Here is a 27,883-nt window from a genome sequence, read left to right as displayed (position 1 = left end):
GGTCTAACGTAAGATTTGTAAAGAAAGACTTTGTCGAGGTAAACTTTGCTGGAGGAACATATAAGGGTGTAAAGTCCAGAGAACGTGGTAGACTGTTTCGGACGACGCGAATAAGATTGTGGAATCGAAGCTTGGAGTCAAATGTGACTGCGAGGTACGACGAGTCCTTCCAAGGAACAGGATGCTCGAAGAGAGATAGAGTGCCCTAATATAGCGCAGGCTAAGAGAGAGATTCCTAAGGGGAGAATCGTTTCTCTCTTGTCAGAGTTCACGTCAATTCTCCATTTCCTTAACTATATTTGTAATTAAACTGAAGCAAAGCAAATAAACTGGAAAATCATTCATTAACTATGATAAAATGTATTAACTTGTTATAAATAGGTATATTAAATAGGGATATAAAATGCAAAATAAATATGATTATTATTTGCGATGTATGAAAGGAAAATTAGTATGGAAAGAAATGTTAGAGAATTGTTGAATGTAAGAAGAGGAAAGATAGATCATATGAAGAATGATAGAAAAGGAAAGGAATAAAAATTTATGAAAATATTCATTAAATAATGTAAAAAGCCTGTCCCAAAAATACGATAGAAGAGAACGAGAGGCCCCAAAAACGGGTGTCATATAAAAAAACTATATTTCTAGGTGTGTAGCCGTGGATTGGTGTTATGAAAAAATCTGTCAAAAAATCGATGAAATAAATCAACATGATTTTTTTTAAACCAACCTTGACATTGGCAGATAAATGGCAGTTTCACATTGTGCCGAAATGTCATATTTAAAAAGTAAAAATTGTCGTTCATTTTTATTGAACGCACAAAGCCACGGTATTTGTCTTGTTCTGCCAAGGAGAGGATATATATCAATTGACAGCGTAACGATGATATTGTTAAACCATTTGCAAAGATGGCGACAACGTGTGCGGTGTTTTTGTTGATTTTTGCCGCTTTTGCTGTAGCAGATGTGTAAGTAAAAAAATATATAATTCATATGCATGTAAAAAGGTTGTATATATAAACTGCATTAATACATTAGTATTTTATATTTAAATTCTCTAACCAAAAAAAAAAACGAAATGTTCTCAAAGAACTACAAACAACAAAACATATTTTAAATAAGTGCTGTAACAGAACTAAAATTCGCGGTTTGATCTTGAATTATTCTATTAGAAACTATTTCTTTTTAAAAATATACAAACAGGTCCGGGTTTACGAATTAGTCGCCTATGGACACAAGGTATTTCGCCACTACCTTTTAGTACTATTCAGAATTGTACTTTTTTACTCAATTTAAAAATACATAACCTATAAACAAAAAAATCTAAGTGTAAACAAAAAAACCGCATAACACATTCTTTAACGGTATTCATATTATATATACCCGGCGATAAATATTGCACATCGACTGACAAAACGTCACATAGTGTGCGACAGAGATAACGTTCTACGAAAATGAAATTATCCGATTGTCTCTTTCCAAAGGTCGATGTGTAATATTTATCGCCGGGACCTGTAGGTTTATGTGATCCAAGTCTAAATTCTGCTCTGGATACAAGGCATATATTTTACATTTTCTAATATAAAATACATACATCATTTATATAGAATTTTGGACGTTCACCCCGCAATGACAGACGACATTGTTGAGGTGAGGTTTTGGATCATGGCCCTTCTATTCCTATTCGTAATCAAGTTCAGAGGTCTACGTCCAGCTGTGGACGTTTCTTATGTGAAATAATTACGCCCAGTGAAAAGTATAAGCTTGGCAAAAGATATCGATGGGTGATATACCTTAATCATATCACTTGGATGACAGGCTGGTGATTGTAGTGTGGCATTATGGTACGCAGAGGACGCTGCTGTCAATAAACTGGAAACTTGTTTGTGATTTATGACAATTCTATATAACTAACACTAAATATACCGTAATGGGTCAAAATGACCCATTTGGGTTCTTCTTATTGATTTTGCAAATTTTTATATCGTGACTTTTTGTTACTGATCAATCTACAGCTATTTACACTTATTAAATTTAATTTTTATTTCCTTCCTAAAAAACCTATTTTATACATTCAAGCAGGAAACAAAGTCGGGTAATTTGACCTATTATGTTTGGAATAAGTACTTAATAAGTGTTGGTATGATTAGTGTTAATGCAAAAAGACTGTGTCGTGGGAAACGGATCTGCGACCTACGATCTATATATATATATATATCTATATATCTGTATATCTCAGTCTTCTATATATATATATATATATATATCTCAGTCCTCTACCACTGAGTGCACTGAGTACACAGGAAATCTTGATGTTCATCACAATCAACCATTTTATTTCTTACATTAACAAGAATATTATATAGAAGTATTGTTAATATTTCATCTAAAACATTATCACGTAAACAGAGGGATGATTAGTTCAAATCAATAATCAAATTGTTTAGTTCTATGAGCTACTTATCTAATGGGTCACGGTGCATTTAACCTTCCGTTACAATAACGGAAATAATATCTTGTTGGCCACAACAACGCGTAAATATATCAAAAACAACATGCATTATTTTGTTTTGATTATGAATAAAATATTCTAGAACGTTTTCGTTTGATTTTGATAAGAGCATTGTAAAATAGTTCGGTCAAGAGCAACGTGGGTGTTGGTTCGAAATTAACAATTAGTGTTATTCTGCCGTCATAAGAAGAAAGGCCGTACTCAATACCATACTGTAAGCTATATCTACTAATAAAATAGCTTGTTGGAATATAAATAAACTTTTTTGTTACGACGGCAAAGTTAATAGTTATAGGGGCGCTAGGGTTTTATTGCACACGGGCGCTACACGAGCTAGAGCCGCCCCTGTCTAAAACACTCTCACATCGCAAACGTGTTAAAAAGCAAGATGGACTCAGCGTGGCGGCAATTAGCCGACTGTGCGACTATAGTCGACGGTTGTACCGAAGTTGTGAATTAACTGTTCATCACAACGTGTGAACAGATTTCAAAAACATTCATTTTCATTTTCATTTTATTATAAAACATCTTTACTACATCTCGCCACTGATTATACACAGTGAAAACTTGTTTTTATATACTATTTGCGCTATCTATTGACAGACAAATTAAACTACGCGACTCTAGTGCTGTGATCTTTGGATAGATGTCGTCTTCAGTTCATAAGGGATTTAATTCAAGATATGCCTGACAGGCTTTTAGTTGTGGAGGCAGAAGAATTATTTGCCTGGAATTGTATATTTAAGTGTTTTCCACAATAAAGCAACATGTTATGCATGTCTGGTTATAATTAGAAAAATGGAGCAGAAAACAGAAATTATTTGCAATTGTTCAGATATATTTAAGATCAATGATTATTAGATTCTTGAATAGATAATTAAAATATTTAAAATAATAGTACATATAAATATTTACAGTTTAAATCTATACAGTAAATTATTTCATCTATAATAATTTTAATAGATACTCGCTTTATCGCGCACATAGCAAATGTCAAAGTTATGTCACAAGATAATTGATAAATAAGTTCATAGTTGATTGATAAAAAGTACTTTACCTTATCTATCTCAATGACACCTTAGATTTTATATAATCCTATTCTAGACACAAGGAGGGAGAGTTGAATCTAAATATATAGGTAAATACAATATTACAATGTATTTTAATTTAACAACCTTTCGCTGTTTTGTATTTTTAATAGATTTTTTACACATTTGTTTAGGTTGAAGAAACATAAAAGACTTCCTGAAAATTATATAGACTACATATGTTATGTTATAGTTAACAAAATAAGTTGTTTTATTTATGTTTCGACTAGGAGATAAGTCGTAAATAAATTTTGATATGTGTTCATATGCCTTGATTTATATCCCGTGCCTCGTGATCATTGAGTCAAGTTTCATTATGGTAGCCTTGGTTCTTCAGGTATCTCTCCATATTAGCTTTACTTAGAATTATAGGCATCATCAATTTTTTATGTAAAACACAGAATTTTTTCAATAAGATGATAATAGTAATAGAAAAAATATTTTTTAAAAAAATTGCAAAATAATATGTACTTTAGCTATTCATATATACATTAGTATGAAATGTTATTTAAAAATAATATCTAATAGTGCGTAATGCATGATATTGCATTGCTTCAGCCTATAGAAACCCACAGCATGACGTAGGGCTTCACGAAAATATCTATAGAGGGATTACATATCATACCATAATCACAAAGCTGGCACAAGGTTGGCACAGTATGGTATTATGGTACAAAAAAGATGCTACTACTCATTCTCTGGAAACTTGTTTGTGAGGACAAAGTATGAATCATATAATACTATTGTAGGAATTGAACCCGTTACTTACAATTGTCAGATTTCTTCTGCTGTGCTACCAAAAGTCCATAAGGCATGGGAATAAATCGCTCTGCTTCTATGTTAAGGATGTTACTCGCCCTAGGGGTTCTGTGGGAGCTCAATCTGATCGTAATTTGTATCAAGTTGGGCCAATCAGGCATTCTTATGACATTAACATAGGTGTACATGATACTAAATGTATAGTAACATAAATGTAAATAGGCATTCATTTTTATATACAGAATGATTGGTTATAGTTGTAAATATTTAAAGGGTAAATGCATATAGCTCATTTATCTGCAAAAATCTTTTAAGATTTTTCACCTAATTCTGGTCACTATGTATAGAGTGGTTACTTTGAAATAAAATTAGTTAATTTTTCTATTGGGATGCCACAAGCCAATGCCTTCTTGCAGTAAAAACTCTACAGAGACATATATTAAATTTATTATTTTTTAACCTGTATTTTGAAAAAAGCTTCTTACTATATTATTGTTATGTATTATCTCTGTAACCATTGATTTTTATATAGAGTGCAACATAAAGCTGTATATGGCGACAAATTTGTTATATATTCACTGCTTTAAATTTTTTATTCGCTATTCACAATTATCCTTGTATTAAAGATATATCAAAATGTCGTTCTGTTTAGAATTCTGAATCTAAAAACTCATGATAAAATCAAATTGATATCTAAAATTTATTCTTATTGAATGTTTTATAAGCAATTCCTTAATGAATATATTAGTTAACAAAAATACATTACAATTTGGTAACATTGAAATACATTATGCATCTTATCTCATATATATTGTATGTTATGTAATATATACCTTTAGTATAAAACATTTCTTTACCATGTCATCACCTTTAGTAGGTGTGTTGAAAAATTCATTCAATTTTAAAATCTATTCACGTATTCGAGTGAGGTTAGTGATTATGTAACATCCTGTATAATTGATTTGATGGTATTAATACATGTTTTTTATTATGTTGTTTTTCGAATTTTCTGTACAGAAAATAAATAAATTGGTTTCACTGATTTTATTATTTCTTGTCATGGCCAAATGTATGTATTTTTTAATTATGAGTTCGCTATTGTGGGTTTCTAGCTCTCTTTCTGTCGTATTTATGATAGGGCATTACAATCTTATTTACAATATATAAGTATATATAATATACTAATTTAATATACATATTTAATTTCACATTTTATCACAAATAAATAATTTTTACTTGTTTATATAACTTTATTTTATTTATTTTATCTTCATTTATTTCACATTAATGTTTTTCACCTTTATTCATATTAATTACGTGCTCAATTATGACTCTGCATCAATTTGAGAAACGCTGGTCTGCCTTTCTCACTTTATCAGCGAGGTGATGATGTCCTCGGTTACTTTCTTTCCTGTAGAAATTGGAATCACATCAGAGTCTTCCAAATGGGATACAATTGGCCACCCGGTGCACCATGGTCTGCTGTATGTGATACATAGATATTGCATGGCCAGTTGAAGTGGTATTTGGCAGGCCATTTAGTGTGCCAGACAGATGACTGGGGCTTTAGGAGTCTTAAAGTGGATACTGCAGACCAGCATGTGCAGTATGGCATGTCCACCTACAAGGTTGACAGACCTTGTAAAGAAGAAGTTGCAGGATGTGTGCCACTTACAAGCGATCCTATTAGAAATCTAAGGAAAACTGTCCAATAGTGGACAACCATCTTAGAATTATTATGCAATAAAACGTGTGTTTAGTTGTGGTATTACAGTTGTAATGATAATGTTGAAGTAACAGATTAAGTTTGTCGCTTAAATATTTCAGGTCCAAAATGCAGTATGACACCATCGTGGTGGGCCTGGGGTCTGCTGGTGTGACAGCGGCTTCTACACTCGCGAGGGCCGGCAAGAAAGTCCTTGGCCTGGAGGCTCAGGACAGGATCGGAGGCCGTGTCAACACAGTGCAGTTCGGAGATGGTGTGGTGGAACTTGGTGCAGAATGGTGAGATATTTCTTTTAAAACATTTTGTCGCATTGTTAAAATTTCAAGCCCATTTTTTCTCCATAAAAGCCTTCTTCATGAATAATAAGTTGTCACAAATTAGTCGAACCATTCTAGAGTTTTGGCCTTTAATTATATATATAGTCACCATGGTCACTGTATTGCATACATAATATATAGCAAAGAAATGCTTGGAAACTATAGCTGTTGGTGCTGTAAGTTTCTTCAGTGGCCACCACAAACAGGTGTAAGTGATGTAGATAGGCTCTCTATGAGGTGAACATAGTCAAATTAGCCGGAATATTAAGGAAAAGCTTTTGCCCAGGGCTTATCTACAAATTGTTCCAACTGGAACAACTGACAAGCTATCAATACATAATTATGTTCCGTTTGGAACATTATTGACGAAGTTACCAAAACAATTATGTTCGAATGGAAACTCTACTGATGAAGCTATCAATACATAATTATGTTCCGCTGGGAACATTATTGACGAAGTTATCAAAACAATTATGTTCCAAATGAAACACTTCTGATGAAGCTATCGATACGTATGTATGTTCCGTTTGGAACATACTTGAGGAACCTGTATGGAAACAATTGCACCGAAATATAATAGCAATGCCGTACTATGTAGGAAAACTTGCGTAATGTGAATATGATTAAAAATTCATATTTTTTTATATAAATGGCTAAATAATTTACTTATTGATTAAATTGTAATTTTTACGATATTGTTTTATTGTTATACTAGCTGCGCCCGCGACTTCGTCCGCGTGAATTTTTTTTTCAAAAAATGTTTAGTTTTTTTCATTTAAGAATTTTTCTAAAATAAAAGAAACCGAAGTTACTCCTTATTACATAAGCTACCTGCCAGTAAGTTCCGTCAAAATTGGTCAAGCTATTTCAGAGATAAGCCGGAATAAACAGATAGACAGAGAAAGATTCTAAAAAATGTAGCTTTAGTATATATACCATATATATATGCAGGTAGTAAAAAACTTTTTTAACATTACAGACGCTCTAATTTTATTTATTTGAATAGAAATTGTTAGATTTCATCTTAAAGTACAGATTTATGTATTATTTCTTTGGTGGTGTAATGTATCAATGAATTTATCCCCGCTACATGATTCAGAATCTTTCATTTTGAAATAAAATTGTCCGACTAAATTATTGTTCAGATATAAAAGACAATAGAATATAGGTAAAAAACTAAATAAAACAGGTATTTTTCTAAAATGTTATAGGCTTAGGCTTAAATAAAACCTTTATGAACACAAAGCGACATCTATTGAAAAGTCTAGAGATAATGCTCTACGAAGCCGAAATCAGCCGATTGTCTTTTTCTAAAGGCCGATGTGCGATATTTATTGCCGGGTACTGTATGTTCTTTAACCCCTAAATCAGGCCTTCATAAACAATGGGTCGCGCGACCCCAAATGGGGTCTCGTGGCAAAATTTTGGGGTCGAGGGATTTTAATTTAAATAATATAAATACAATTTTATAATTTTTTGTGGAATTATAAATTTTAGATTTTTATATGTTTTAAAATGAATTCTAAAACTATATAATTTCATATGTATATGCATATTGTTACCTAGTCAATAAATAATCAAAAAATATATATTTTTTTAATATTTTTATGGGGTCGTTAAGAAACTAGCGATTATAAATGGGGTCGTGAATGACAAAAGTTTAAGAAGCCGTGCCCTAAATGCATGACATTTATTACTTCTATACTTTTAAATATATATGTATGTATGTATATATATATACATATATATATAGCAGATGTACCGCGTTAATTGCATTAAGTACTGTTCAACACAGAAGTGCGAACAGCTTTTCAAAAATATCCATAGATATCTTTTATAAGCCCACTGCTAGGCGATGTACAATTGCACCCTTCGGCGATACCATCCTGTTACCTCAACACTTCAATAGCGCAATCTAATATACAACTAGCGCCATCTGTTGACAGACATATTGAACTATGCTAAACTAGTGCTATATGTTTTAGATAGATGTCGCTTTCAGTGCTACATTTCATTTTTTAAGGTAGGCCTCACATAAATTATATCTGCCTTCCGGATAATAAACTTATATATATAAATAAATATAATCAGAGCGTCTGTTTGTACTACTAAAACTGCAATTATAGGCTCCAATATGGAGACGATGAAAATAATTTTCAGTTTTTAACATATAAAGACTAAAACAAATCGTAAAAACTATGTATAGAATATTTCGCATTAATATCGCTTCTGGCGAACAACATTCTGTATTTGGATCTATATGAGTATTATCTGATTGTTTATATTTTGAATTCTTATTTATATTCCTAGTATGGGAAATAAATAAAATAAAAATTTGTCATTGAGCAAATGTGGCCAATATGCTGAAACATATTGTTTTTTTGTGAAATTCCCTAAAATTGTGTAGAAAATTATTTTTCTGGGGAATGAAATGTTTAGAGTAAATTCATATATATTGTACACTATTAACCCTTTCATTACCGCAGTACGTTCCGCCGAAGTGACGCTACTAAACCGGGCATGTGCGCCGCGAATTGCACATTGCATGGCGGTAGGCTGATTTTTGAATTTTATCATTCGTGTTATATATTTAAAGATTTTACTGGTATATTAATTAAAAATACAAGTAAGAAAAGGAACAATACATAGCTACTTTCGCTAATGCAGTAGTAGTCGTGCAATAAAGTGCACCGGCCGCCAGCACGCTGATAAATGCGCATGCGACAAACAATGCGAATTACACTTTATTGCACGACTACCACTGCATGTGCGGAAGTAGCAATATATTGGTCCTTTTCTTACTTAGGATGGAGTTCCGCAAAATAATGCCCGAATCCATTAGATATTAAAATACAATTTAGGATAGTTTTTAGTAATTTATTTGGCTGTGATAAATCTTAAAACAGGGATCTACACATAAGCTTATATTATAAGGTGAATGCCAGATAACTCCGGCACTGGTAACAAAGAGATACTCCGCTAGGACAGCGCTGGTAACGAAAGGGTTCTCTCAGACATTGGGACGCTCACCTCCATAGGTCCGGCAGTCTTGATTGCTGGCGTCTTTAACAGCAAGCACGACAGCTGGAATCTCAGCTCTAACAATGCAAACGGCTCTAAACTTTACAAAATAGCCGACGAACTAGGTTTAGCCATAAGGGCTCCCTCATTACCCACTCGCTACCCCAAAAACCTGCTTCCTCACAGGGCGTCAACTATTGACCTAGCCCTAATTAGCAAGGTCACGTTGCAAATTAATAGCATCCAGTCGCTTCACGAACTCGACTCTGACCACCATCCCGTCCCATTGCAACTGGGCCAGAGAGCTACAGAGGTTCTTACAACCAAAACTAGCGTCAACTCGCATGCCATCGAGACGAGACACAAGGGCATGAACTTCCAGCATCTCTCTAGTATTCCCGACAACCTCAACTCGACGGAGGAAACCCTACAGGAAATAAACTCACTTGCTAAACACGTTCACTCTGCCCACCGAGGAATCTAATCCGGAAGACAGTCATCAAGCGCAAGTTTGTCGACTCTCTCCCGGACTATATTCGGCGCCAGATTAAACAAAAAAGCGCTGTCATGAGACTCCACTATAGGTATTGCACTTACGAGAATAGATTGCGCCTTCGCAAACTTCAAAAGCTGGTCAAAGAACGACTCGCGGAGCGCAGAAACAAATAATAGGACGATCTGCTAAGTGACCTCAAGCCCACAAAAAATGCCTTCTAGCGTCTGGCTTGAAGTCTAAAAGCAGACGATAGCTCCTTCATGCCCCCCCTCATTAGAGAATACGACTCCTCCTTAGCATTCGAGAACGTCGACAAGGTTGAATGCCTGGCCGACAGCTTAGAGCAACAATGCATAGACTCCTTCGCCAGTGGACCCTGTCCATCTGCGTACGGTTGAAATTGAGGTCCGGATCAAATCGGCGCTGCCGAGCGGACCGGAAATCCCTACCGTCTCCTCAGAAGAGGTCGCAGACCTTATAAAAGGTCTTAAAAACAAATCAAACCCGGGACCTTATGACATATCCAACAGAGTTTTAAAACTCCTCCCTCCTCACCTTATTCTCCTACTGGTCTCTATCTTCAACTCCCTTATCGCCAGCTGCTCCTTTCCAGATATCTGGAAGGAAGCGATGATGGTAAGGATTCCGAAGACTGGCAAACCAAACACTTTACACAGGTCGTCGCGTTCTACATAACAAAACAAAACATCACCCACCACGCCACAACACCCGTTTTTAGTGAGCAACCGCTAACTAACCGCAACCAGCGTGGGCGGACCGTTATTGGTTCCGTGTCCCTCTTCGGCTCGCCTGTGGTCCACGCTGTCGTCCCAAACCGCAAGCACACTCCAGCAACACACCCCGTCAAAGCTCTACCGCGAAGAGCCTTAACAACGTGCGAGCGTCCCCGTGCAACTGGTAGTCGCCCCGCCAGCTTTTAGTTTGTAGTTTTAAATCTAGTTCACGGACCCTTCCGCTCCGTGAACTCAGTACCGATGAAGCTGTAAAAGCCTTAGGGCTTAACAGCATTAACATTTTCAGAAACAAAACAATATAGTACCCGGCGATTAATATTACACATCGACCTTTGGAAAGAGACAATCGGCTAATTTCGGCTAATTTCGGCTTCGTATTTCTGTTCCACACTACCTGTGTAACGACGTTTTGTCATTTATATTTCGTCCGAAATTAGTCGATTGCGTCTTTCGAAAAGTCGATGTGCAAAATTTATCACCGGGTGCTATACACCAGATTCTTTTTAACTAAATGATTTTATTTAATTTTCACGCGAACCAAGTCGCAGGACACAGCTAGTGTTAGAAACTACTTGTTACTTTGCTATATAGCAGGGGGTTCTTAAACTTTTGTCATTCACGACCCTATATATATATAAAAGAAAAATAAATTAATATTTTTTGATGATTTATTTATCAGGTCACTATACACATATACACATGAAAATATATAGTTTTAGAATTCGTTTTGAAACATACAAAAATCTAAATGTAAAATATGCACAAAAAATTATAATATGGTATATATAAATATTTGACATTAAAATCTCTCAACCCCAGAATTTTTCCAACGCGACCCATAGTTTAAGAAGCCATGCTATATAGCTCTATCGTATAGTGCTCTACTTTGGTAGAGACACTATTTATATTATATTATTAACCGTTCAAAACATTTAGTATGAACGGCTTTGCAAAAATCCCCATAGATATCTTTTTCTAAGTCCACTGCAAGACAGACGAGAAATCCAACCGCCGACAACACCATCTAACTCTGGGTACACATCGATAGCGCGATGTAATCTACCACTGGCGCCATCTGTTGACGGACGATTTAAACTACACGACTCTAGTGCTGTGACTTTTAGATAGATGTCGTTGTGTGTTTTTATGACCGCTATTCGGGACCTCTTGTTCCACCTCCTAATTTGTTGGGAACAGGGTTTTGTTAGGGCAATAATTTTTTCAGTTTTTTTTTTATTTTATTGTTTCTTTATTTTTCTTTCGCTCTTTAACAATTACTTTACATTTTTCATATATATTTATTCCTTTTATTCGTCACCTTCCATCCTATCCTCAGTCAGTACAGTCTAGGTATATTTAATTGTTACAATGTATTACATTTTTACTTAGATTATTTATATATACATTTCTAGTTTTATTCTAAGTTTTTTTTTCATTTAGTATTTTATTTACATTTTGTTTTGTTTTCTTTATTTTAATGTTTATTGACATTTACATTATTATTTACTATTAGCCAAACGTTTTGACCTAAGTTTTATTTCTTTCTATGATATTTTCTATGACCCTCCTGCAGAAAATGAGGAAGGGTGTTCTGCTTTCTTTATCAGCTATTATGGAGACAATTTTCGCCTCCTTAATTTTTATACAAACTCGTCATTTGGTGTCGTGCCCCCCCCCCCCCAAATGCGGGACAGTCAGCAACCAGGTGGATCAAGGTCTGGCTCACACCTGGTCGCCTTCAGTGTTCATGAAAGTTTTTTTTTTAGACAGCTGCATTATATAGGATCTGACATAAATAGTGGATGATACGTTACAAAAAAAATATACTTTTTATGTTAGGGTTGGCAACACTGAAAACTATGAATATATATTTTTTTAATTTTCTACCGCGACTAGTAATTTGCCAATAACTTTTACAAATTAAGATATTTTTGTGTACTTTTTTTAACTCAGAAATGCTTTCACAATTTGCATTAGAATTATTTTTTATTTTTGTTTGTTGCTTTTTGTCAATTTTTAACCATTTATTGCAAAGAAATGTACTTCTCCATAACTGCCCGATGTTTTAAAATTACCTCAGTTTGTCTAGTTTCTAAAAAGGTATAAAAATTAATACTTGGTAAATACACATACACATACAACATGAAAGAGAGAGACGGACAGCTATCGCATGTTGTATTAAAATTGTAAACTAAGGATTTTCGGAATTACTACATCACGCGCGTGTGCGTTTAGCTTTGTTGTGCTTTATGACAAAGACATGAAATGCTCAATAGGAATATTTCACACGTTTTATTCCGCCTTACAGAGTTCTAAGTCTGAGCTAAAAGAGCCGAAGATATAAAGGATATATGTTTAGTGTTAGCTGCCTTATTATCTTTCCGTGTCGCACTAAGCGTAACGAGTTAAAGATATAGTGATATATATGTCAAGATCGAAAACATATAAATCACTCTCTTCCTGTAAGACAGGGCTTCTTAAACTTTTGTCATTCACGACCCCATTTATGATTGCTAGTTTCTTGACGACCCCATACAAATATAATAGAAAAATAAATTAATATTTTTTGATGATTTACTTATAAGGTAGCAATATTCTATATACACATGAAAATATATAGTTTTAGAATTCGTCTTGTAACATACAAAAATCTAAAATTAAAAATCGCACAAAATATAATAAAATTGAATTTATTATAGTTTTAATAAAAATAAAAGTGGATTCTGACCGTCTTAATTCGCTCGAATATTTTTAAATAGTAGTAAAATGGTATTTATAAATAAATTGACATTAAAATCTCCCGACCCCAGAATTTTGCTTCAAGACACCATTTGGGGTCGCGACCCATAGTTTAAAAAGCCCTGCTTGTAAGATATATACATATATATATATATATTGACCATCTCCAATAGTTTAACATACCGTTCGACAGTATATGTGTGAACGGCTTTTAAAAAATTCCCATAGATATCTTTTCTAAGTCCACTGCAAGACAGACGAGAATTTCAACCGCCGACAACACCATCTCCCTCTGGCTACACATCGATAGCGCGATTTAATATACAACTAGCGCCATCTGTTGACGGACGATTTAAACTATGCTACTCTAGTGTTATAACTTTTGGATAGATGTCGCACTGTGTGATACAGTTCATAGCATCTCTATATAAGCCGCTGAGAAGCCAATGCGGTCAAGTCCAAAACGCAAAATTTAAGAAAATTAATGTTTTTCGATGCATTAGTTTTTAAAATTCTTGGTTTATTAATTTAATATGAAAAGTGTATAAAGTCTTTTTTCGAGGTGTAAACTCTGCAAAAAAAAAAAACAAGATATGTATAGGATGTGTGAATAAAAACGTGAATGTTTATTGAAATAATGACAGCATTTTAAAAATTTTAGGACATACCTTTTGACAACTGTAAAAGATAAGAAATTTCATAACTTTTTACAACGGTTTCTGAAATTATTATACAAAATATTTAGAAGATACTAGAGAAAAGTAACCAACGACTAAATTCTTTAATATCTAAGAAGATTATTATTATATATTATTTATTTCATTAAAAATCCCAAAAATCAGAAAATATAAATAATGGATTTAACTGCATTGGTTTCAGATTGGCCCATATACCCAATTTTTTAAAATGATTTTGAAATGAGATTCACAAATAAATACTATTTTTGTTCTATCGCTAATAATTCTTTAATAATTATATTATTTTTGTTATTGCATTTGATATTATGTTAGTTAGATCAGTGATTCCCAAAGTGATCTATATCGACCCCCAGAGGTCTACGTCAGCGAAAAAAAAATTGGGGGTCTATGAAATGAAAATAGAAGTCCACGATAGCGGATCTCAACACATACACTGATAGTACCTATTTACTTAACAGATACAAAATTTTATTTTGAGTAGTTTTAATTTAAATTCAATTAATAAATGTATAAATTTACATGTGTTTTTACTTCAAGTTTTTAACACTAAACTTCACTACAGTTAGAAATTTACAGGAAATCAATATCAGGTAAGTAGGGGGTCTACCCAACACAGAAAAACATGGCAAGGGGTCTACGACACAAAAAAGTGAAATTGAGATCCCGTAAACGCGGGGTTCGTGAGCTAAAAGTAGTTTTCGTCGATTTTATTCCAGTTACATCGATGATGTTCACAAGATGAACTATACACGTGCAGTTTAGATTAGAGATGATAGTGTTTATTTAGGTTAGCGATGCGAGGACTTGGTCGGAGGAGACATGGATCTGTCCTGATCATCGCTTGAACGCGGGTGAGGGTGATGATTGTGGTTCATGGTTCCCAACAGTGACCTGATTGCGTAAAGTGTAGAAACGAAGAATTTCAATTTTTGAACATTTTCCATTCAAGCCACGTGGGGCGTATACGACCCGTATTTAAATGCTGCTGGGGTCGTATACGACCCGTACTTAAATGCTGCTGGGGTCCTATACGACCCACGTGTCATGGAATGTGTGTTAATACAGATATAACAGTGACAAATGCCTAACTTAAATTTTCCTCCTATTCCTTTAATTTCTTACCAAACGCCCTATATGTGTACATTTGTAAAAAACGATTTTTATGATTTTTGGAACATAGTATCCAAAATGTATTTATAATTGGTTTTAAAGATTATTTATTAAAATGTATTATCGAAAATGTAACTCGATTTCAGGATTCACGGAGAGCGTCCGAGCAGAGTGTATGACACTGCGATCAAGAACAACATATCGATAATATCCCAGGACCTGACCATGGAAGCATTCAATTCGGACGGCAGCCGAGCTGACAGTCAGCTGGTGAACGATCTGATTAACTTCTGCATCTCCAGTTTAGACGGTGGCTCCAACGACACCGAACCTCTGAGCAGTTTCATCACCAGGAAGTCAGTATTTATATTGCTTATTCCTTGCTATTCTATTCTAGCTTTCTATTTATATTTTTTATTTTCTTTCTATTCTTATTATCTTATAATTATTAACGTAACTGAACCTCTGAGCAGTTTCATCACCAGGAAGTCAGTATTTATATTGCTTATTCCTTGCTATTCTATTCTAGCTTTCTATTTATATTTTTATTTTCTTTCTATTCTTATTATCTTATAATTATTAACGTAATTGAACCTCTGAGCAGTTTCATCATCAGGAAGTCAGTATTTATATTGCTTATTCTTTGCTGTTCTATTCTAGTTTTCTATTTATATTTTTATTTTCTTTCTATTCTTATTATCTTATAATTATTAACGTAATTGAACCTCTGAGCAGTTTCATCATCAGGAAGTCAGTATTTATATTGCTTATTCTTTGCTATTCTATTCTAGCTCTCTATTTATATTTTTATTTTCTTTCTATTCTTATTATCTTATAATTATTAACGTAACTGAACCTCTGAGCAGTTTCATCACCAGGAAGTCAGTATTTATATTGCTTATTCTTTGCTATTCTATTCTAGCTTTCTATTTATATTTTTTATTTTCTTTCTATTCTTATTATCTTATAATTATTAACGTAACTAAACCTCTGAGCAGTTTCATCACCAGGAAGTCAGTATTTATATTGCTTATTCCTTGCTATTCTATTCTAGCTTTCTATTTATATTTTTTATTTTCTTTTTATTCTTATTATCTTTCTATTTTTATTTTCTTTCTATTCTAGCTTTTTTTTCTATTTGCTCGTATTCATTAATTCCCCGTTCTTTTCTTCTATTTTTTTTACTAATAATAAAATGAGATTTTTTTGTGCAGTTTCATCGTGAGGATGTCGGTATTTAATGCTGTTTTATGTTCCTCATATTCACCATTTTCCTCTTCCTTTTGTTAAATTTTTCAATAATAATTAAATCACTTTTTTTTAGCATACCATATATCAATCAATAGTAAAAAAGTACTATTTTAACGCTTTTACACTTGTAATAGATCATCCTGTATTCTGTAACATTATTATTATATTTCATTTTAAAAGAACATTTATTTCAAAACATTCTCAGTTGAAGATAGAGATAAAATACGTTTATTCGACATTGGATATTTTAACAGAACTCTTATTGATAGTCAAATTATTATCTATTTATTTTTTTAATCTATTTTATTTTTGACTCTACCCTATTTCGGAAGGTGTTATGGAGAAGAAGCAGGAAGAAACTCTACAACAACACGTCTTTTAATAAAGTTTAACAATACAGATTAATACATATACACTTTGATATAGCCTTAATGAAAATAAAACAAGCGACGTCACTGCCAAGGATTCTTGTCATTTTATTATTCGTTTATGGAATAATAAGCCTTTACCGTCAAAATTTGTAAATGGTAGTCCGATAATGTTTTGCGGAATTTTAATAAAAAAAACTTTAAAGTAATTTCATAATTATTTTTTTTTCTAATTTCTTTATTAAGAGAACATCCTGCCTTTAGTTCAATCGCGTAGTTTCAACAAGGTTTTTGTGATTACTTCCCTGAAAAATAGGTGTCTTTTTACATATATATTACATAGTATATGTATATATATATACATACCCTGGTCTAGTCTTTTTCCCGGTTTAGTCTTTTTACATACATATTACATAGTATATTTACATATATACATACCCTGGCCACTCAGGTCATTGGATCTTATTCCCTGGGATGGTTTTTGTGGGGGTATCTGAAGGTTCTGCGAAATGAATACAATGACCATAACACCGTGGGCGAGGTTAATGCTGTACCGAAATCACTTCTGCAGCTAAAAATCGAAGCCAGATTCCAACAGTGTGCACAATATGATGGTCATTTTGACGATATAATATTTAAGAAATAAAATCAGCACAATTATTTTTTTTTTTAATTTTCAATCAAATATTTACAGTAGTCTTTTTTTAATTTGAATTTAGAATTCTGTCACCGGATGTCCTTTGTCAATCATATTTTTTAACTCAAGAAACTATTATTTCAGAGAACCGTTATTCATGTTATAGTTTACATGAACACCTATATCATAATAATAAAATATGTCCTCTAATGTTGTCACATCTAAAATAGGTCACTTGGTGATATTCCAGATTGAAGGACCATTTAAAGGAAACATCACCTCAACTGCTGGAGAACGATGTGTTCATGGAGGCTTTTCTAGATCTAATGGATCTAATTGTGGACAATTATGAAGGCTCTAACAGCTGGAATGATGTCAGCACGTACACACACTACAAAGAGTTGGAAGGCGACCAGCATTTGAGCTGGCATCGGAACGGTTACAAGACTTTCTTTGAATTATTATTGGTAAATATTTTAAAAATATATTCTATATCCTATTTCTGGTTATATTTTTTTATTTCAATGTTTACAGGGTGATTTTATTCGAGTTAAAACTTTAATGAAAAACTTCTGATTTTATGTGTAGAATTGAATGTTGTCGATGCTCATGCAGGAAGCTAATTATTGTAAAGCTATATATATAATAGCAACTAATGTTTTTCACGTCAGCACGTCCACCCAGAAATTGACTTGAGGATATTGTTAAGGATGGAGCCCGTTCGATGGAGGCCATTTCTAACGGGTTCTATTGGAAACCTATGGGGAAGGGGAGGCTGTGTCCACCTGTGGACGAGGTGATGATGCTGTTGATGATACACATTGGCATGTCACGTAGCGCGCAGAATAGATAGGTGCTGTGATCTCTTATGTTCTGGAGTGGAGACTACAGACCGGCAAGTGCAGCGAAGGTGGTTCATCACCGTTAAGCTCGTCAAGAAAGAAGAGTAGAAGATATTGGATGCATCTATGGGGGAGACTTTTGTCTAGTAATAATCGTTCTACGACTGAAACTTTATATATGTATATATATATACATATATATATACATACATCCCGTTGTATTTCTCTCGGGTTTTCTTCTGAAGTCTGAGGCATATATCATCAGAACAGGTGATAGACTCAACATGACGTCATGTTATTCCGCCATATGATAACTCTTTATTCGAAAATAAATGGTAATATTCATCTGTCCCTTTCACTTACAAAAGGAAACTTGAAAGAGCGCTATGTTAACTTTAATTGTGTTATATACTTAAATAAATATTTAAATTTAAATGTACCCGCATTTCAGAACACATATAATGGTGGACCTGGGCTATCTAATTTGGACATTAAATTGAACACGGAAGTGACTAAAATCAATTGGCCACTAACGCCCTCTACTCCCGTTGAAGTTAAATGTAAAAATGGCGAAGTGTATAAAGCTCAGAATGTTATAATTACAGTGTCTATAGGAGTTCTGAAGGAGAGGTGAGTTGTTTTTCAGAATCCATGTTAATAGAATATATTTATTTAATATTGGCTCTTGTAGAGGATGCTATACAGGGTGATTGTTTATAGATTTAACCCTTAATAGCCTAGAGTTTCAATTTTGATACCAATCTTTTAAACCGAATGTTCACATTACTATTAGTTTTTTTATAGGTTGGCTGTACGTATTTTACTGTTGTATAATATTCTTTCCGACGAAATTAAAAAAAAAATCTATTTTTCCCTTCATCTAGACCCTCAAGCAAACACAGTAATATAAAAATAGCTTTCGCTAATCAGACTATTAAGGGTCAAAGTCTTAAAAGGTTGAATGTCATCATTTACTGTCAAATGCAGTTCCTTTGGTTGATAACTGGTTGATTTAACTTGACCTCATGTGATGTAATTTTTGTTTGTTGATGATATATAGGTTGTCCATAGAAGCACACTGCAAGGCATTAGCGTCTCCCTCCAAAGATATATATGATTTATCATATTTATATAAGTAATATATCATATTCTTTAGATATTTATATATTAATACATCCATTTACATCTAATACTAATTTTTTTAGTGACCGTCAATATTTTTGTATGTAGTATTATATTTTCAAATGAATTTTGTTTATATTTTTAAACGGTTTTATTTAGTTCGACCCGTACGGAATTTGTTTGGGTCAAAATTAGAAATTGAAATTTAAGCACCTTCCCGTTGTCAGATTGATCTGAAATTTGGTACACACATTTAATTAAGATGACAATACAATATAATAAAATCAATAACGTTAAAAATCTAAGATGGCTGCCGATACAAAATGGCGGATTACATATTCTTCCTTAACCCCCTCAATATGGGTATCAAATGAAAGGGCTACACTAGTAAAACACGATGATTATGTCAAAATTTAAAATTCAAGATGAACGCCGTTCCAATATGGCGGACTAGGTAAAAATTTTTCCACAACCACCACAATATGGGTATCAAAAAACCGTTTAACTTAAAAGTTTTTTTAATGTATTTATTTATATTTTAATATTCAATTTTGTTTTCTATCTGTAACCTAATATAATGTCATAAGTTGTCGATGTGTCATAGATATCTATGGGGGAATATACCATAATAGCCAAGTCTGGCAGGCGGGTTGTTGGCAGTGTGGTATTATGGCACGCATAGGAAATTGCTGCCCATACTCTTGGAACATTTTTACTGGGCAGTGGCAATCCAATATAATTAATGCACAAAATGCGAATTATATAAGATTGTGTCTTAGTATGAAAAATTGTTTTTAAAATCCGTATTTATTATTTACTATATGTCCCTGCAACCTTCATATATGTTATTGTCTTATAACAATTAATGTATGAGGTGGCGCAAAAGTAATGTCATAATGCAAACGTGATTTAATTTTTACAAATGACATTACTTTTGCGCTACCTGTTATTTTAGAGTGATCACATAAAGGGTGATTGGATATAGGTGTAAAATCTTTAAATATTTTTGAATATAAATGAACTTTACATATATATATATATACATAGCTTAGCTTTAACACATAACCTACCAACCTGTATATTTTACCTTTAAGTATAATTATTTATGTATTTGTCAGTCAGTTAAAAGATTTCTCATACTACCCTACATTAAGGTTTTTATCTTATATTTTAACTATCAACTAGTATTGATATATCAGTACCCACAAAAAGCAATGGCTCTGTACAAACTTTAAAATTATTTTTATTATTATTAAAATACAATGTAACATAGTGTTTATCATTTATAGAACTTGATTATTGATGTGTTATCAGAATAGTTTCATTGCTTAAGTCCACTGCTGGGACATAGGCATGCAACACGAGTTTTCCGAACTTGAAATGTGTAATTAGTTCTTGTTGATTTGAAAAATATAAAAAAGTTAGCTAGGAAACTTTTTATCTTTTTCCACTTCAGAAGAGCAATTCCCCAAGCTATGCCGGATCTTCTTGGTTCTTCTATGGATCTGTTCATCACTTTTCTTCTTTTTATATATATATATATATATATATATATTTATATATATATATATATATATATATTTATATATATAAATATATATTATATATATATATTTATATATATTAGTGGAATCAGAAAGTAATGTCGTTTCTGTCGACATATTTTGAGAAAAACCGATTGAGATGTTATCGCTCCGGCATTGATTTGTATACAAGACGGCAAAAGGTTGTTGATAGCGAAGGTGAACATATTGTTGATTAGAAATAAAAACTTGTTAAAAGTGTAGTCGTGTGAATTTAACTTAAGAAAGCTACTTTACTTTCCGGTCTCCCTAATATATATATATATATATATATATATATATACACATAAATATGTATGATAAAATATTTGTCTTTTGATGTACAAAGGTTTTTGTTAGTGTTTTTAATTACAGTACATGACATTATAATAGGGACAGTATCATGAATCTAGTTCCATATTTATTTTATTAAAAACACCCGTGCGAAGTATTTGTAACTTAAAAGATTGATATTCAATTATATATATTTTAAAATAAATTGCCATTCTTATGGTTGTTTCTCAATATATATTTAATTATATATATTAAATATGTGCCATATTGTAAATTGTTTAATTAAAAATATTGACAGACCCATGATAATTACAAGATATGAAAATACATATCTAAAGCCTTAATTTCGTCTTCAAGTTAAAAAAACCTTCACGTCCTTCCACAAGATATTTTAGATTTTTTCTTAGTTTTATATCTAAAATTAAAAGTATATTATTAAATAAATCATATTATAGCATTCAATAGTTTTTAGTTGTGCTAAATTTGAGAAATTTTGTTTTGTTGATTATTTACATGATTGATATTATAATGTACACATCGAACATTATTAAATAGTCTAGGTGGCTATAAATTAGATCAGCATTCGGAGGTGATGGTAGATTTCTGCATATATATGAAGTTAGAAAGATAAAAATATAATTTACAGATATAAAAGCCTATTTTCACCGCAACTACCTGAGGAGAAGTCTTTAGCTATAGAAAGGTTGACCATGGGTATTGTAGGGAAGGTTGTACTGTCTTATCCCCACCGCTGGTGGCCGAAGTACAACGTGTTCTGGTTCAACCAGACCAAGGAGGAGAGGACCAGAGAGCTGATGAACACCGGCTATATCACATGCTTTGCCACTGTACCCATGGGTTCTGATAATACAATCACTTTCTGGTACTCCGGTGAAACTGTTAAACTGGTCAGTATAGGGTGATTTCAAGTACAGCTATTATTATTAGCTTTGGGTTCCAAAAGAAATATCACCATGGGAGCAATTTCACATAACTAAAAAGTTTATCAAAGGGATTTCATATAAAAAATCCATTATATATATTATGTCTAGTGTATCGACAAAGGCAAGAAATTAGTGATAATAAAAATTGTAAATAAAAAGTTAATTTGAACAACTAACTTAGATCTCAAGTACACCGGTTGAGAATATAGGCATAGACAATAAAAAACACGTAAAGACCATATTTATCTATGATTTCATGAAAATTCTGTTACAATACCGCTATCTCTGTCGCACGAAATACAACGACTAAGTAAAACATGTTTTTAATTATGACAAACATATATATATATATATATACATACATACATATATATAGATATATATATATATATACATACATACATATATATACATACATACATATATATATATATATATATGTGAACTCAGTTTATTCGCGATTTTTCGTCCATCTCTAAAACAAGGTTAGGTGTACACAACCTATGAGTTTTGCTTTTAGTAACTCACACGTATGTCAAATTTTACATTAATGCTGTTACAGTAACCCGTCGATAAACATTGCACATCGATCTTTGGAAAGAGACAATCGGCTAATTTCGGCTTCGTAGAGCACTATCTCTGTCGCACGAAATACAACAACTGACGAAACGTCACATAGGTAGTGTGGGAGAGAGATAGTACTCTACGAAGCCGAAATTAACCGATTGTCTCTTTCCAAAGGTCGATCGATGTGCAATGTTTATGGCCGGGTATTGTACTACTTAATGAATATGCTTATTCATATTTTTTTCTCCTAAAATCTTTTGTGGAGTATATATTATAAATATGTAAAAAAAAATTGGCACTTTGATTCAGTCGTTTTAGATTTTTAAAATAAGAATCACATTTAAAATTAACATTTAAATGTAGCCAGTTGTTTAAAACCAATAAATTGTCCAAAATTGTAACCTATCTATAATACTGTGATTTAAAGATGATGTGGATTTGTGTATAAATTGAAAATTTATTATTTCTTCTTTCAAATCAATTTTGTCCTCTTCAGAGTTATCCTCTACAAAAAAAGTCATTTTTGCTAATACTTTTTCTGGTCTTTGAAACAGACCGAGTCTTTTTCCGGTTTAGCCTTTAAGACCTTTGGGAATCCCTCGTGCAGTGACCCAGCAGTGGACTAGAGTGTGATGCACGCAATTACTTGCTATCCTGTATATGGAATGTTTAGAGTGACTTGCGAAGTGGAAATGGATAGGAACATTCGTTGCAACATCGCTTTTCTTTTGGTAAAGAAAAGCCGCCACACTCTCTTGCGGTTTTGTTGCAGGGTGATGGGTGATGTAATTAGGCATAACAAAACCGTGTATCAGGAAGTGTGGCGAGGAATGAAAGGCGATGCATGAATGTAAAGTGAGTGAATGATGTATGTTGAATGTATGCTGAATGATAGAAATTGTGAAGGATTAAACAGGGAAGGTGAAAGTATGTATGAAAGTAAGTAAATATAAATAGGATTTGATGGTTAGTGTTGGTATTTTTAGTTCTACGGATTTTGTTGTTATACAGCATGATTGGTTTTAGCTGCGAAGGCTTTAAAGGGGTGAATGTATAGGTCATTTGCGGTTCTATTAATGTATGATTCCATATTTAAAATTTAATTGATTCAGAAATCATGATATATTTTATTTATACATATTAAAATTCTCTGCTGACTGTACTTCCAGAAGTTATTGGCACGTATCATTTTAATAGAAAAATAATGGAACATATTTAAGAGCGATAGCTTCATTTTAATGTTTGAAAATAGGTGTAAAATCAATCATCCTGTATTATATTTATTGTATTTAAAAGTACCTACATGGTATAAATGTTGAGGATTAGATTTCAAAGTCGTTCATATCATGCATGTGTAACATCGCATTTCAGACACGGGAAACTATTCCACCCCCCATTACCTAAAGATAAAGTGGAGGCAATAGAGAGGCTGAACATTGGTGTTATGGACAAAATTGTTTTCTCATTTGAGAACGCTTGGTGGCCAAAGCATGTCACGTTTTTCGCATTCCTTTGGAAGAAGGAGGACAAGATGAATGTTCCAGCTGAAGATGCATGGATGACTAGGATATTCGGGGCCAGTAGCCCCATGGGTTCCAGTAACACTCTGACGCTATGGACTAGTGGGGAGTCCGGGAAATTGGTGGGTTGAACATGGGTACATTTATTTACTTTTGGGGTCTTACACACTGTCAGTCACCGATGACTGACGCTACGGATCATTTATTTATCGCCATCCAACATTTACTTACACTAATATTTTGGTTCTCGCCCCATAAGTTACCGGTGACTGACACTAATCATAGTTTAAGACTCGTCAGTCACCGATACCTACATTTATATGGAGTTTTGTAACGTCTGTCACCGGCGATACCAAGCATATGGTTATGCCTTGCCAATCATTAAAGACTGGTACCTAAGTTTTCGTTAATATTACGTCAGTCACTGGTGACTGACACAATCCTAGTTAAAGATTCGTCAGTCATCGATATCTACATTTATATGGAGTTTTGTAACGTCTGTCACCGGCGATACCAAGCATATGGTTATGCCTTGCCAATCATTAAAGACTGGTACCTAAGTTTTCGTTAATATTGCGTCAGTCACTGGTGACTGACACAATCCTAGTTAAAGATTCGTCAGTCATAGATATCTACATTTATATGGAGTTTTGTAACGTCTGTCACCGGCGATACCAAGCATATGGTTATGCCTTGCCAATCATTAAAGACTGGTACCTAAGTTTTCGTTAATATTACGTCAGTCACTGGTGACTGACACAATCCTGGTTTAAAATTCGTCAGTCATCGATATCTACATTTATATGGAGTTTTGTAACGTCTGTCACCGGCGATACCAAGCATATGGTTATGCCTTGCCAATCATTAAAGACTGGTACCTAAGTTTTCGTTAATATTACGTCAGTCACTGGTGACTGACACAATCCTAGTTAAAGATTCGTCAGTCATCGATATCTACATTTATATGGAGTTTTGTAACGTCTGTCACCGGCGATACCAAGCATATGGTTATGCCTTGCCAATCATTAAAGACTGGTACCTAAGTTTTCGTTAATATTACGTCAGTCACTGGTGACTGGCAATGTCACTAATCGCAACGTCAATGGCATACTCTAAAATCTTTGTTTTAGCTTTATACATCGCCAATGACTACTATAATATCATTTAAGCATGCATGGCTGATATTAACATCTTGGGTTTTTAGCCTCCCAAATCACTAACTGTATCATTAATTGTATGGCAATCATCGATGACTGACATTAATATTATAGTAATAATTTTGCAACTCGCCGAAGATTGACACTAAGTATAGTTAATCCCTATCAGTCATTAGTGAGTGAAATTAATATTTTAGTAAGTCTTGCAAGACACTGGTGACTGATACTAAGCATAGTAAATAACTGTCAGTCATCAAAGACTCACACAAATATTTTAGTCTCATAATTCTTCGGTGACTGACACTTAGTATAGTTATTCCCTTGTCAGTCGTCAATGACTGACACTAATTTTTAAGTGTTATAAGTCTTTGGTGACTGACAGTATAGCTATTCCCCTGTCAGTCGTCAATGATTGACACTAATATTTAAGTCTTATAAGTCTTCGGTGACTGACAGTATAGTTAATCCCCTGTCAGTCGTCAATGATTGACACTAATGTTTAAGTCATTTCTTCGGTGATTGACACTTAGTATAGTTACTCCCCTGTCAGTCGTCAATGACTGACACTAATATTTTAGTCACTCTTGTGAGCTATTGGTCACTGACACTAAATATAGTAAATTCCCTCTTATCGATGACTGGCATTAACTTTATTTCTTATGTCATTGCTGCCTTACACCAAGCGTTAAATGTTATGGATTTAAATCTATTGTAGTGTATAAACACATTTTGAATATTTTTTTGTGGATAAATAATATAAATTCCACAGGTAGAGACATTACCTGAGGACGTTGTAAAGAGGAAATCAGTGGAATTGCTCAAGAAGTTTTTGGGCGCCAACATTACAGTACCAGAACCAACCGGTATGCTTAGGTAAGTGACTCCCCCCTTTTTTAATGATTTATTCTGTTCACTTATAGTAATATTCGAATCTTTTTTTATTTGATACGTTGTACGACAACACTTTCAAGGGGTGGTGCTATCGTTGCTCGCAGGGTGGTAAGCAATGCAATAAAAAATAATAAAACCAAATAGGAAAACTTGAACCAAAATGCACATATAAAACACATGTAAAAGAAAAGAGTCTAATCTAAACAAATCTGTAATATCAAAAGATAATGATAGAAATGTAAGAATAGAATAAAGATTAGAAATAAAATTGTACCTAGCCACCTAAGAGTAAAAAAGATGAGGAAAGGAAGGCGATGAAAGCAAGAAGGAATGAAAGAACTAAAAAAAATTGCAAGATATTGTGAAGAATAAAAGGAAAGAATAAAATAAATTGAGAAGAATGAAAGCGAGTGTAGGATAAAGATAAAACCCTGAAAAAATTATTTGTAAGTAAAGTCCCTGTCCCAAACAAAACAGGGGTACGAGAGGCTCCCAATAGCGAGGGCCATAAACAAAAAAAAAGGGGTGGTGAATGTATAACTTATTTACTCTCAAAGTAATATATACCCTATCTAAAAATGGTAGCAGAAGTAATAAATAAAGTTATGATAATATACCAATAAAAAGCTTTTTCCAAATTCGTATTAATAAATATTAATATTATTTATAATTGTTTACTATCTATCCCTGTACATTCTGTATTTCCAGAAGTTATTGATCTGTAATGAAATGCAATATAAAAAAAATAATATAAAAGCATAATTCATAGCGATCACATTATACAGGGTGATGGTAAGCTTTCTTCTAAATGACCTGTACAGCCACCGATAAAGTCGATTCGGCTCTATTGAAATAAAATTCCATTCAATTCCATCCAAAGGTTGTCCGTAAGAAATAGAGGAATTCTATAAGACCGATTATTCTTCTGTATTGATGTTTTAGTTTTTCTAGGTTATGTTATATTTATCACATAATAAGCCTCTTTCATTGATTTTCAATAGAACCTTCTGCCCTTTGTCTACCTTGCTGGACGTCCTAAATTGCGCTGCCGTGGTCCCCATTCCTTAAACTTAGGGCTCCAGCGGTTAATAATCTAAAAATTGACTCAATTGAAACCAATTTTAATTTTTCAGGACAACTTGGTATTCGAATCCGTACACAAGAGGCAGTTACAGTTTCGACAGTGTGACATCCATGCGTTATCCAAGTTCTAGAGCTGATTTGGGTAAGCCGCTGGTGGACAGCGCTGGAACCCCGAAGGTTCTGTTCGCTGGAGAGGCCACGGAACTCAGTCACTTCTCTACAGTCCACGGTGCCAGCGAAACAGGTTTCAGGGAAGCCAATAGGTTACTGCCATCTAGTAAAATCTAGAGTAAACTGAACACCGAAGTTATATTTTAAATGAGGGTAGTTCGAAAATTCAAACATTACCCGACGCTAAATATTGCACATCAACCTTTGGAAAGATACAATCGGCTAATTTCAGCTTTGTAGAGCACTATCTCTG

General features: G+C 33.4%; 1 protein-coding gene across 1 annotated transcript; it reads left to right on the top strand.

The window, feature by feature from the left end:
- The first annotated feature begins 908 nt into the window (after positions 1-908).
- On the top strand, positions 909-27,883 carry LOC137927360 (spermine oxidase-like). The gene is made up of 8 exons (XM_068771155.1): positions 909-968; positions 6,187-6,363; positions 15,368-15,577; positions 17,728-17,944; positions 18,771-18,949; positions 24,180-24,450; positions 26,255-26,358; positions 27,510-27,883. The coding sequence occupies exons 1-8, from the start codon at positions 910-912 to the stop codon at positions 27,745-27,747; spliced, it is 1,455 nt and encodes a 484-aa protein (XP_068627256.1). The 5' UTR covers position 909; the 3' UTR covers positions 27,748-27,883.

The sequence above is a fragment of the Battus philenor genome, unplaced genomic scaffold (genome assembly GCF_028537555.1).
Source record: "Battus philenor isolate CCGP_79_NKW_IND1 unplaced genomic scaffold, ilBatPhil1.0.hap1 SCAF_30, whole genome shotgun sequence".
Taxonomy (NCBI): Eukaryota; Metazoa; Arthropoda; class Insecta; order Lepidoptera; family Papilionidae; genus Battus; species Battus philenor.
Note: the sequence above shows the minus strand (reverse complement) of the source record. Positions and strands in the feature narration are given on the sequence as shown.